Source organism: Nanorana parkeri, unplaced genomic scaffold, assembly GCF_000935625.1.
Source record: "Nanorana parkeri isolate BGI_ZX_2015 unplaced genomic scaffold, ASM93562v1 scaffold128, whole genome shotgun sequence".
NCBI classification, from domain to species: Eukaryota; Metazoa; Chordata; class Amphibia; order Anura; family Dicroglossidae; genus Nanorana; species Nanorana parkeri.
This window is the reverse complement of record NW_017306396.1, coordinates 936,891-949,221: the sequence shown is the minus strand read 5'-3', so window position 1 is coordinate 949,221 and position 12,331 is coordinate 936,891. Positions and strand designations below refer to the sequence as shown.

The following is a 12,331-nucleotide window of genomic DNA, read 5'->3' as shown; positions in this document are numbered from 1 at the left end:
AATTGAAGCTTACATAAAAAGGTGAACTATGAGGCAAGTGAAAATCACTAATCCTCATAGTTTGAGCCGACTTGTGACAATGAAACTGTCACACGTCGGCTCATTAGATCGGGAAGTGAGCGAACGCATACCATCGCTCGTTCACTTCTCGATCATCTCCCTGCAGAGAGCGGTGACTGTCACTCATGGCTCCCTGCAGGGATTCCCCCCCTCCCCGCTCCTCCAGCGCTGACAGGTGGAACGGACGGGGCGGGTACAGCTGGCTCTGCCTTTAGATAGGCTGAGCCAGCTGTCAGTCACCGCTCCCCGCAGGCATTCCCTCCCTCCCCGCTCCTCCAGAGCTGAGTGGAGGAACGGACGGAGGAGGGGGTGGGCACAGCTGGCTCTGCCTGTAGATAGGCAGGGCCAGCTGTCACTCACGCAGCTGGGTGAATCTCGACAGTATTGTTGGGATCCGTCCCGGCTGCGGCAGTCTCAGTATACCGCAAGCTGTAGCTCGCGATATACTAAGCTTTGGATCATGGGAGGGCGCTGGTATATGTCCTCCCATGACCCTTAATAGAACTATGGGGAAAAACACTTACCCCATAGTTCTTTTAAGTGATCCTGTTTTTTTTTTTACGTGTTCTACAACTCCAAAATACTGCTACTTACTTGTAGAAATAGGTTTAAAAATGACTTGCTTATTTCTGCAGAGGCTCCCAACATTATCACTTGTGAAAAATACAGACACCAAAGAAAGCTAGTGGTCTTTTTTGGTTGGGTATGCATCATATGAAGCAATAGAACAAACATTCTCTGCTGACCACAGACTACATAGGCATGCTAAACCTTAAATCTAAGGCTGGGCACACACCTTACAACCATCGCAAGACTTTTGGCTTGCGATGGTTGTAAGGTACTTAAAAAAAACGTACGATCTGCCTGTCTTGCATAGGCAGATCGTACTTGCGATGATCGCAAGCCACGCCCCCTGAGGGACGGGCTTCCGATGACCGAAATGCCGAACGGGCAGTGAGCTTGCGCACACCGGCCCGTACGTCTGTTATCGTACGGACATGCCACAAACCCGCCGAACATCGTACGATGCTCGGCGGGTTTTCGAACATGTCCGTAAGTTTAAAGTCGTGCGACCTTACAGTAGTAGAGGTTGCACGGCTTCCACACACCTTACGATAATCGTACGATCGCGGGATTTCCTGCGATTATCGTACGATAATCGTAAGGTGTGTGGGGACCCTAAGGGGGAGATTTATTAAAACTGGAGCAGACAGAATCTGGAGCAGTTGCCCATGGCCACCAATCAGCATCCCTCTTCAGTTTGTTCAGGTAAGATTTGAAAATGAGTCAAAAAAGCTGATTGGTTGCACTGCAAATCTGCTCCAGTTTTGATAAATAGAAATAAATACAAATAGTTGATATTTAATGGAAATGGGAGCTACCATTAAGCATTTTTTTCTACATAAGAACATAAAATGTATGGCTTGGTAAAATAAAGAAAAATCATTACATGTAATATATGCACATTTTCCCCTGTTATAGCCATTTAAAATTCTTCAAGTACAGAAAAAAAAACTTGTTGATCTGCCAGAAATCCAGTGTGCTCCTTTCTTTTTGAGCAGACAATACAGTACCTTTGTTGGACTGAAATCCCAACAAGACTTGTCAACCTTCCCTGCTGGAATATAGAAGTCCAACTATCCCTCATCCCCCTCTGTCTCTCTCCACATGCATACACCCAGGTTGATTTACCAAAGGCAAATGAGTTGTTCACTGTGCAAGGGAAACTGCAATTTGCAGAAGTTTCCTTTAGCTTAGAGAATGAGGTGAAATCTCACTTTACAAAAACTACCCAATCAAGCCCAATGCCCATGACTGGATGATGGAAGTCAGCAGAGCTTCGCCTCATTTACTAAACCTCAGGGAAACTTCACGTGAAAAGTGCAAATTCCCCTGCACAGTGAACAGCCTACTTGCCCTTAGTAAGGCCTGGTTCACACCTGGGCGTTTTACAGCGCGTTCCTACGCTCTGTAAAACGCTCAACATGTGAAAACAAATGATTGCCTATGGGCATGGTTCCCACCTGGGCGTTTTTCATGCGCGTAGGAACGCGCTGCAAAACGCCCTACACCCAAAGAAGTACAGGAGCTTCTTTGGGGCGTATTTGCCGCGCATATTAATTGGGATACAGCCAGGTAGCCCTCAGAAACGCGCGAATCACGGTAAAAACATGCGGCACGAAACGCGCGACAAACACCTCGGTGTGAACCCAGCCTAAATCAACCCCTCTGTTTCTCAGCGAAACAATGACGACATCTTAATATTCAAAAGCCTGCCCAGACAATTTGTGTAAGAAAAGGGATCTTGGGAGATATAGTTCTAAGGGAATGCCTATGTCTATAGGAACTGAACTCCCAGCAGATGGCCCTGCAAGAATTGTACAAGCCTGGGGATGATGTTACAGGGAGTAATACAATGCTGGCACATGGTCTAGAGGGGAAAAGGAGGTTTAGGGGTATATTTAGTAAACACCTGGAACTGAACCTTAATCTTTTCATTTCCAAAACACTGATATTAAAAGAGCTGAAAATTAGATCGGTTTGATATGGCACACAAGTCACTCATCAAAACTAATGAAGATGTAAGTAATGGCAGTACTAGAATGTTTTGTAGTTCACAGTCACTTGCTGGCTGACATTGGTAGCTCCAATTAATATTTTTGTCTATGCCTGAAATTATAATTTAAAGCACCTTTCCACCTTTGCAGAGATATTTTTAAAATACATATGCCAGCAATGTACACCGAGTGAACATGAAGCAGGCATATGCAGTTGATGTATATGAAAACAACAAAAAAAACTTACATTTTTTGTTAGCTTTCCTCTTTATATCCACATGGAAATTTCTGCCTCTGTGCTGTGCAAGCAATGTGAAAATACCCCACCAGCCCCCCTTCCCTGGACAGTGTATTGTGTGTAAAGGCAGAGCTAGTGTTTACTGATCATGTTATAATGGGTGACAGGAAGGGGGGCAGTTGATTACAGCCTAATTCCCATCTGACCCTGGTGTCTGACTAAACTTCCTGTGGAGAAAATTTTGATTTTTGTAGGTTACAGGCGTAATAAAACTTATTAAAAAAAAAAAAAAAAAAAAGGAAGAAGAAGAAAGCCTTAAATGTGAGTCATGAAAATGTGTACATGTATACATCATCCCTGCACCACTTCATTACCACTAATCACTTACAAAGGTGGAAATGGACTTTTAAGAACAGCTGGAAGATGGGTAAAGGAAACGTGCTGAGAGAAATACAGGGGCTTCCTTTTCTGACCCCCTTTTGAAAATGCTGCCTGCCTGACTGCCATGCTTATCCTCAGAGGTACTTTGTATGCAACAAATTAAATCAGAGCCAAGACTAAACTTCAGATATGTCTTTTATTGGCTTCAGTTCATTTTCATGACAGCTAGGAAGTAGTATTTTTCAGAATGGGAAGGCTGGAAATGGCAGCCTCCATGTTTCTCAAAGTAAATGATTCATTAGAAACAACCCTGAAGTGAATATCAAACAAGCTGTAAAAGAACATAGTCACCCTTCAGTTCTTATTCCATCCGAGTCCATTGATAAGATTAAGGCATATTTTATTATCCCATGTAACAAGGTTAAAGGTCACACATTATTCAAGTAAGAAATTCATAATAAAAATTAATATTTAAACAGTTACTTGAACAGAAATAACATTATGCAAACACTGCAATCTTAGTTTCCTTGCAAAAATAGTGTAAAGTACACAAAATATCATAAATCCAAAATACAAGGATATACCCCAGACACTGCATTCAGAATAATCTGCCGTTTCCTGGGTTGAAATTTAAATAGAAGGTGCCAACTCCTCCGATCACCTGGCATTGGCAACATTAAACTGTAGAAATGGGATCTCTAGATTTCAAATTGCTTTCCTGCCCTGTTTTCTCTTATATATAACATTTGCTTTAAAGGGAACAGGTCAGGATATAAATATGGGAAGCTGCCATTGCCAGTTTGCTTTTGAAGTTACCAATGTAGGGCTGTCATCCTCATCCTTCTGTCACTACTTGGTAAGTCATCGACCTGCAACAAGAATGTGCATATCAAGTGTCAGATGACCCATTATGCACATGTTGGATTTGAGTCGCTGACTCACTAAGATGTGAAGCGATAAAAGCTTCAGAGCATGTAAACCTCATAAAACAGGTCAACAATTCTGGCTTTCTATAATTCTATCCTGGCAGGTTCCATTCAAAAGATCAGCAGATGAGCATCTTGCATTCCCCCCCAAAACCAATACTCAACTGGAAAAGCCCTTGCCGAAACTGCTCAGGTTGGTTATATAAAGAGAAAGGGAAAAGTAATAATGAAGATTAATAGCAAGAAATGCAAAACTCCACCCATAAAAACAATAACAAAAACTAATGGTATGTACTATGAGTTAGTGTGAAACAGACTGAAGAAACAATTTTTAGTACCAGTTCGGTTTAGTCGAGCCATGTTCATCATTGCCTCCTGGTATGCCAACTCCACATCTTCCTGGGTCACCACCAATTTTATTTTATTCCATTTTTCTGGCTGGTGGTGTTAAAGAACAAAGTCACACATTACACAGTAAACAGCATTCATTGTGGCAATATATTGTGCATGCTAGTAATAACTGAATTCAGTTATTTCACTTGATGTTCCAGATACCAGTTCCAGTCCCAGATACAGAGGGGGGAATATATCAAAACTGGAGCCGACACAATCTGGAGCAGGTACCCATGGCAACCAATCAGCTAATCTCTTTAGTTTCTTCAGTTAAGATTTGAAAATGAAAAGATAAAAGCTGATTGGTTGCCATCCAGATGTTCTCTGCTCCAGATTTGAGAAATTCCCCTCAGAAAAATGTTTTACATTTGAAAAAAAAACCAGGGATAATTGTCCCCCTTTGCAAGTTAAATTGAACTTAAAGGAGAACTATGGCGAACGTGAAATACGCTCATCCCCTGACGTGCGACACTGCAGCTTTTACATGTCGGCTTTATTGATCGAGACCTGAGCGATCACAAACTACTCATCACTCCTGGTGATGATCTTCTCCCTGCAGAGAGCAGTGATTGTCACCGCTCTCCCCACAGGGATTCCCACTTCCCGTCTCCATTTCTCCAGCATGGACTGAAGGGACAGACATGGGGGGGGCACAGCTGTCAATCAGGCAGCAGGGTGGATTTCAACAATATTGTTCGAATCTTTTCCGGTCTCAGCGTGGCTCTGCGCTGTCAGCATATAGCAGCCAATAGCCAACTATATACTGAGTTTTGGGTCACAGGAGGGCATTAGTAAATGTCCTCCTGTGACACAACAGAGAACTTACTCCAACAAAGGTTGGGCCATATTCTCTTTTAACTAAAAATAGATGTGGGAGCGGAATGCGGGCGATTTTTTTTTTTTAGGCTCAAGGGCTTAAAATTCTTAGTTCTTATCTTACACATTTCATTTACATACAGAGACTACAACTTCTACCCTGATTTAGAAGGAAGTCCTGCCCCTCCTAAACTAAACCCAGCCCGCTAACATACAACAGTCCAGTGAAAGAGTCTGTATATAGCCATAAGAGCTAGTTCACACCATAACTTGTGTCTGCACAGCTGCAGTGCAATTTGCTGCGTTTATACCGTGATTTTGATGCAGGTTTTTTTTTTCCAAAAGGCAAATTAGACCATTATGTCACTTCCTTCTTCCAGTCCGAGCACTTCCAATTCTTTTTCTTTTCCATTTTGGATGCGTTTTTGATGCATTCTGTTGCAATCCAATGCAGCTAAAATGAGGCCAGCAGTATTTTTTCTGACTGCATCGGAAAGGACTGCACTGTTGTGAAAAGAGCACTAGAAATTCCATAGGAAAGCATTGTGATGCATTTTGGATGCAGCTGCCAAACTGAACGGACTGCATCACAACTGCATCTGGTGTGAACTAACACTTAATGTCACTTTAATTAAAAGTATTTTGCCTTTCTAATGTCCAATCAAGTGGTTTTAAAGTAGCTAGAAACATCTAATCTTAAGTTGCGACTCAAAAATAATTTTGCGCTCCCGGTGATACCCAACATGTGTGGCGCAATCCTCATTTGCGTAAACATGCAGATGTTGGGGGCAGCGGGTTGGTTTTAACGTTTTTAAGATTTTAATTAAATTTATAATTTTTTTATCACTTAACTTTATTGCTTTCAAACATGGGCTAACAAGCTCCTATGTGATAGCGTATGGAGGTGACAGGTTCTCTTTATGGAGACATCTGGGGTCTATTAGACCCTGATGTCTCCCCTGCACTTCAACACAGGTGATGAAGCATAGCATTGTGCTGGATTACCTGTGTAGCCCGGTTTGTGACAGCCGAGACAGGAAGCACTGTGAGCACAGCGCTCCCTATCTCACTGATCACACAGAGCAGATAGGGGATGGATGCTCCTTGTTCTGCTTCTGCTCTCCATTCTGAATAGACTTTTTATAAAGCAAACTGCTATCTGTTTTTTTTATTATTATTTTGACAGCGGGGCCACAGTCTGCAGTCAGAGAAAAAACAAACAAACACAAAAACAGACGGTATGGGAATGAACAGCTAGGTTGCTATTGGCTATTTCAATTTGCAATAGCAGGCTGGCTATTGCACCCGCCCACTGTGCTGTCTTTTAGCAGGGATGGACCTGAAGTCCTTTTTTTTCTTATGGACAGCTGCTCTGCTATCTGCCATCATTTCAGGGAGGTGCCCTCCCTGAAATGAGAAGGGCACCTCCCTGAAATGAGAAGGGCACCTCCCTGAAATGATTTTTCTCAGGTTGTCTGTATTCTATCTTTCATCTGGCAGGTTAACAGTAGTGACACCTTCCTATTCTAGTGTTTATCTGGCATATCAGTCTGTTGCCCTGCAATACATGCCTAGTGAGAAGGAGTCCAAAAGGTGAACAGGTGAACAACAACTTATAATGAACTAGATCTCCACAGCCTACCTCTCTTAGGTTCCACAGTCTCTGGGCACGCTGTACTCCCTATTTACTATCAATCTGCTGTGCTGTGCCAGATTGATATCTGCTGTACCGGGGAGGACATTGGAGGCCGAAAGCAGGCCTCAGCTGCCGATATTACTCTGCGGGCCAAAAGTGGTAAAATAGTCCCCTCTCTCCCTGGGTCCTATCACTTCAGCAGGGGGCCCCGGGGGTGGTGGTGGTGTGTGTGGGGCAGGGAGAGAGAGGACTGTTTCACAATACACAGGAGTCTCCTGCACACTGCCCCTCTCTGTCTCCCTGCTGAGTGGGGCAGGAGGTCTAGCTCTATGCAGTAAGGACACTGCGTCCCACTGAAACCCACTTTTGGGTTGCGACCCACCAGTTAAGAACCAAGGATCTAAACAACAACTCTAAAACAATGTATTAATGCCACCATTACAGTAACCATTTATCAAGTGAAGACTGAAGGCCGATATATAGCACACTTAGCATCTTGTTAAAACACAGTGTTGTACAGCTACCTCTTGAAGGACTTAGATATGATAAGATTATAATGGGACACCATTTGTTGTAAATTTACATACAGAATTTTACGTCGGACAATTCGTAATATTAAAAGAACCATAGAAAATTAAAGAAACAAAACATTGTAAAAAAATTATTTTACACAATTTTAGAACATTCACCAGTATACTTACAATATCCAGCCACTGATGAACTGCTACTGCAACTTGAGTCCCCAAAGGCTTTGTCAGTACAAGTACATCTCCTGGTACAGCACTGTCAGCACTGTACACCTGTCTTGGCATATTTTAGAACAGGAAATGAAGATCAGAAATACTGGTTCCTCAGGGAACAAGACATCAAATAGTGCATGAATTGGAATTACTAGAATGCCTTCTTTTATCGTGTGTTAGTTTGCCATCTGCTGGCAGACACTCTGCATGCTAAAGTGACTAGACAGTCAAACATTTTGAGCGCCTACTACTAAACAGTATATGCTTGATACACAGGTAACTATATTGGAATACTTCAATATCCAGTACAGAAAACAACAGTATAGCCAGGAAATGAAACATTATAATAAAGTAAAAATATAAAAAGTCTAATTATTTATAATATGAAATTTGCAATTCAAAATTTAAAGCAGAACTCTGGGTAAAACTTCTAAAAATCCTCACAGTGGGGCTGCCCTCGCACTGAATAGTTAAATGCTTGTTTTTGCCTAGGGTCAAACATTTTTGCAAGTTATACTTGCCAGGATCCACCTAGCTGGCTTGCTCTTAGACCGGTCCCTGGAGCCTATCTCCCCCTCCGCTGCAGTGGTCTACGGTCCCTGAGTTATCATGTTCTATAAACTGTGTACAGGACATGAGGATGCAGAGGGCCATGCAGCCAAGGAGGGAGCGCTGTCACAGACAACTGGCTCTGAGGATTGGACGAGTGTAACTTTTTTACCCTAGGCAAAAACGAGCCCTTAATGCTTGCAGTGCGGGGGTATCCCCGCTGCAAGGGTTAATAAAAATGTTACCTGGCATTGTTCTTTGACACAGCCAGTTACAAAGTACGGTGCTGCAAAATTTCCCAAAAATCGTATATGCTTTCTAAAATAATTTGTATGTTGGATTGTTCTCCAAGTTTACAAGGTGCTGCAACTTCATTTTTTCACCATCTTGAAGTGAAGTTCAACATACCTCATTACTTTAGTGCAGTGGTGTGTTTATATATCCCATGTCTTCCCTAATGTGTGGGGGAGACACTACAAACATTCTGTGCCATTATTTCTGGACACATTTCAGTCCCTCACGGAATGTAGACAAAAGTATCAGATAAGGTGCTAGTGTTATTAATAGAGGGCAGTAGGAGGTAGAACTCCCTTGTGTTACCACAGACACAAATGTTGGGTCACTTTTTGGCTCCTTCACACCCAGCTAAGTAGGTGCAATGTGTTACTGCATGTTTGTTAGCGTCAACTGGAGTAGAGAAACCAGTTCATTGGGTCGCGGAGGCAAGACAATGGACCATAAACCAGACCTGCACTTTCATGCTGCACACCACAATGCACGGCTTGCTGCAGCAAGAGTCTGTTGGCACCTACAGTACTTGTGCATTGGGGTGCTATTCTAAATGAATGGCACTGCAAAATGTCACACAGAGTACTAAGAGTTATGGTAAAATGCACATTACCACAAAGTGTAGGTGAAAAGCCAGCCTCGACCCTAAGGAAACCTATTAAAAATGTGTTAAAAGCCCAAAAAAAAAAAATAAAAAAAAATGTGGCTTTACAAAGTCAATCCATTGCAACCAACATTTCAGTTTACTCACATCAACTAAAGATAATATATGATTTGCTCATTAAGGGTTTATGCATCTTAACACAGCAACTTTACTGTTGGATCACACCCCACAATCAATAATGCATTGGCCCATAACCTATAATATGGATGAATGAAAAGGAAGAATCTAGATAGTTTAACAGTGGAGTGACACTAAACATTAGGTGTAGACTGTATAAAATTCAATCAACTTACATGATGAATTCATTAGGTTGACAAACAGTTGTAGCCACTCCTCCCAGAACTACCCAAGGATTTAGTACAGTCTGTCCTCCCGTAACAGACGTTCCTGCTTCCTCTGCTGCATCCTTGAAGCCCTGGATAATGAGAGGCATCACCTTGTCCCTTTCCTAGAGTAAAAATATTAGACACAAATTAAGAAAACCCAATACTGTCCCCACCAAAACCATGCATACTGACAAGCATAATAAGGTTTTATAGTAGGGATGCACCGATATAAATCGGCCGAAAATTGCACTTTTGGCATAATGCCGAAAGTGCCATTTTCCTGCCGATACATCGGCGCATCAATGCTTTCTTTCCTCCCCGCTGGGCGCTGCTCTGTGTCCCAGTGGTGACAGGAGAGAAACTTTGATAGCGGGCCGAGCGCTGAGAGGAGGCCGTCTCCTCCCACACCGCTCAGCCTCCTATCACAGTCCGGCAGAGCGGTGTGTGGGCGGAGACAGGCTGCGCTGTCACAGGAGGCTGATCGAGCGGTGTAGGGAGAAGAGCTCAGTGCGTGACAGCGTGTCAGAGAGGAGAGCGAGTGCAAACACTCAGCGATCAGTGATGGCTGAGTGTTTGTAAATGATTGAGGACATAGCATGTTGACTATATCCTCAATTATGAATGAATGGGGAGAAATCTACATCATCTCCTGTTCATTCATAGTTGTAGTTATAGTAAACATACCATGTCTTCATGTTATGAATGAACAGGAACACTCAGAGGACTCCTGTTCATTTATAACAGGGGATACAGAAAAAGAGATTGAGGACTGTGTGTCCTCAATCTCTTTTTCTATTTTAAAAAGGAAATATCAGGGGTCTGTTTAGACCCCTAATATTTCCCCAAAGCCCCTAAAAGTAAAGTAAAAAATACAAATATTTATTAACAAAATGAATTCATAAATAAAAATAAATATAAAAAAATTAAAGTTCATAAAAAAAATATTAAAAATTTGAAAAAATTAAAATAAAAAACAATTTTCGGTATCGGTTTCGGCCTGACAATTTTTTTAATTTTGGTTTTGAAAATTTCTACTATGGTGCACCTCTAGTTTATAGTTTTTATATGAATGTAAACTAAAACCAGCCTCACTGATTTTTTTGTTTTATGTCCACTAAAATGCACATTTAAAGAACGCCAGGAAATCGTTTCATTAACCCTTGCAATGGGGCTACCTTTGCGCCTAGGTGCTAAAATAACAAAGTTGTACTCACCTGAAGCTCAGAGCAGCCACCTGGCACAGCGTTCTCTCCAGCAGCATTGGAATCTTCCTCACTTCTACACACGGTGTAAAGACGTGATGATTTATCACTTCTCTACTTCTACACACGGTGTACAGACGTGACGAAGGGTTTTTTTCTCAGTTAGATCAGTCAGGGTCTGGAACTCTCTGCCACATGCTGTGATTTTTTTAAACCTAGACACAAACAAGCACTTATCCCTTCCAGTGTGGGGGCAACCCTACTGCCAGGGTTAATAAAAAAAAGTTCCTGAATCTCTCTCTGCCTCGGGTACGCCAATTGATGCCTTGAAGTGGATGTCCCTGAGGCAGAGGCCGATCATTCTGGCCTCGACCTTGTCTTGTTCTATGATGGTATGGGACTCATTCCGAAGGGGAGGTGGGTTGGTGTCGCCTCATATTCCTCTGGCTCCCGTCTTCCATAATCCTATTGTCTTTTTTTTTGTGGTTCTATGTTTAATGTTTAAGTAGATGTTGGGCTATCTGTTTGGGGACGGATCTACTCTTTTTGGACTCTTAAGCTGTTCTGTTTCTTTTAGTATCTTTTTCCTTTTCTTCTACTTTTTGTCTGTTTTTTCTTTTGTTAGGCTCACACACGTGAGCTGTTTAGTACATTTATGTTGGACGGAAAGTCCTCTATGTATATAGATATGGAGGAGGTCATACCAAATGTTTGCTTCAGACACAGGTGGATCCCTATGCCTGATATTCCTCTCAGATTGTTTTGATTTTTGTTGATGGGGGATAATTTGGCAAGAGTAGGTGGATAGATATGTTCTGTTTCACAGAACTATTATGCATTGTGTGTATGGTTTCTAGTGATCCCCTCTTACTACCTGACTATGCTAATGTGGAAGACTCAGACACAATTGTATGCTATACTGTTTGTGCATCATGTGCTATTTTATTGTTTTATTCTATCTTAAAAATGTAATCAAATACTTTGAAAGTTAAAAAACAATTCCTGGAGTTTTTCTCTAAAGTGACAGCAGCAGATAAACATTAACAGTACTTGCTCATGTTATAACTAGCAAATTTGTCTATATACATTAGGGATCATCCTAATGAAAGTAGACCAGTAAATTTGGGTAATAAGTGTTTTTCGCCACATTGCCAGCACCTGCAATTTTTAGCTTAGATATATTTGTTAATTTACTAAGCCAACACAGTTTTCTTTTTATTTAAACAGTGACATTAAACTCAGGAGTTTTATTTTAAAAATGCATTCAAGTACCTTGACTATTGACAAAAATGTATCTTATTTGTGTGTCACTCAGCTGTAGATCCTCAAATCATCTCTGAATTGGTGCGGACACTGTCCTTCCTTCTGGAGGGTGGCTACTTTTGTTCCCCATGGTCCCTGTGTGTGGTGTAAAGCAGCTACAGCACCAAGCTCACTCCCATGATGGAATACAATTTCAATACAAATTACACAGGGACCATGAAGAACAAAAGTACCCACCCTCCAGAAGGAAGGATAGTGTAGGCATGAATTTAGAGATGATTTGAGGATCTA

The 12,331-nt window shown here is 41.9% G+C and overlaps 1 protein-coding gene across 3 annotated transcripts in view; it reads right to left on the bottom strand.

Moving 5' to 3' along the window:
• The window catches only part of SEPHS1 (selenophosphate synthetase 1), a 55,905-nt gene that overhangs the window by 5,477 nt on the left and 38,097 nt on the right, over positions 1 to 12,331 (bottom strand). For all 3 annotated transcript variants that reach the window (XM_018553745.1, XM_018553746.1, XM_018553747.1), the window contains exons 5-7: positions 9,543 to 9,697; positions 7,710 to 7,800; positions 4,502 to 4,601 (exon numbers count right to left, since the gene is read on the bottom strand). In XM_018553745.1, the coding sequence (XP_018409247.1) occupies positions 4,502 to 4,601; positions 7,710 to 7,800; positions 9,543 to 9,697 (346 nt within the window). The remainder of the gene's footprint in view (positions 1 to 4,501; positions 4,602 to 7,709; positions 7,801 to 9,542; positions 9,698 to 12,331) is intronic.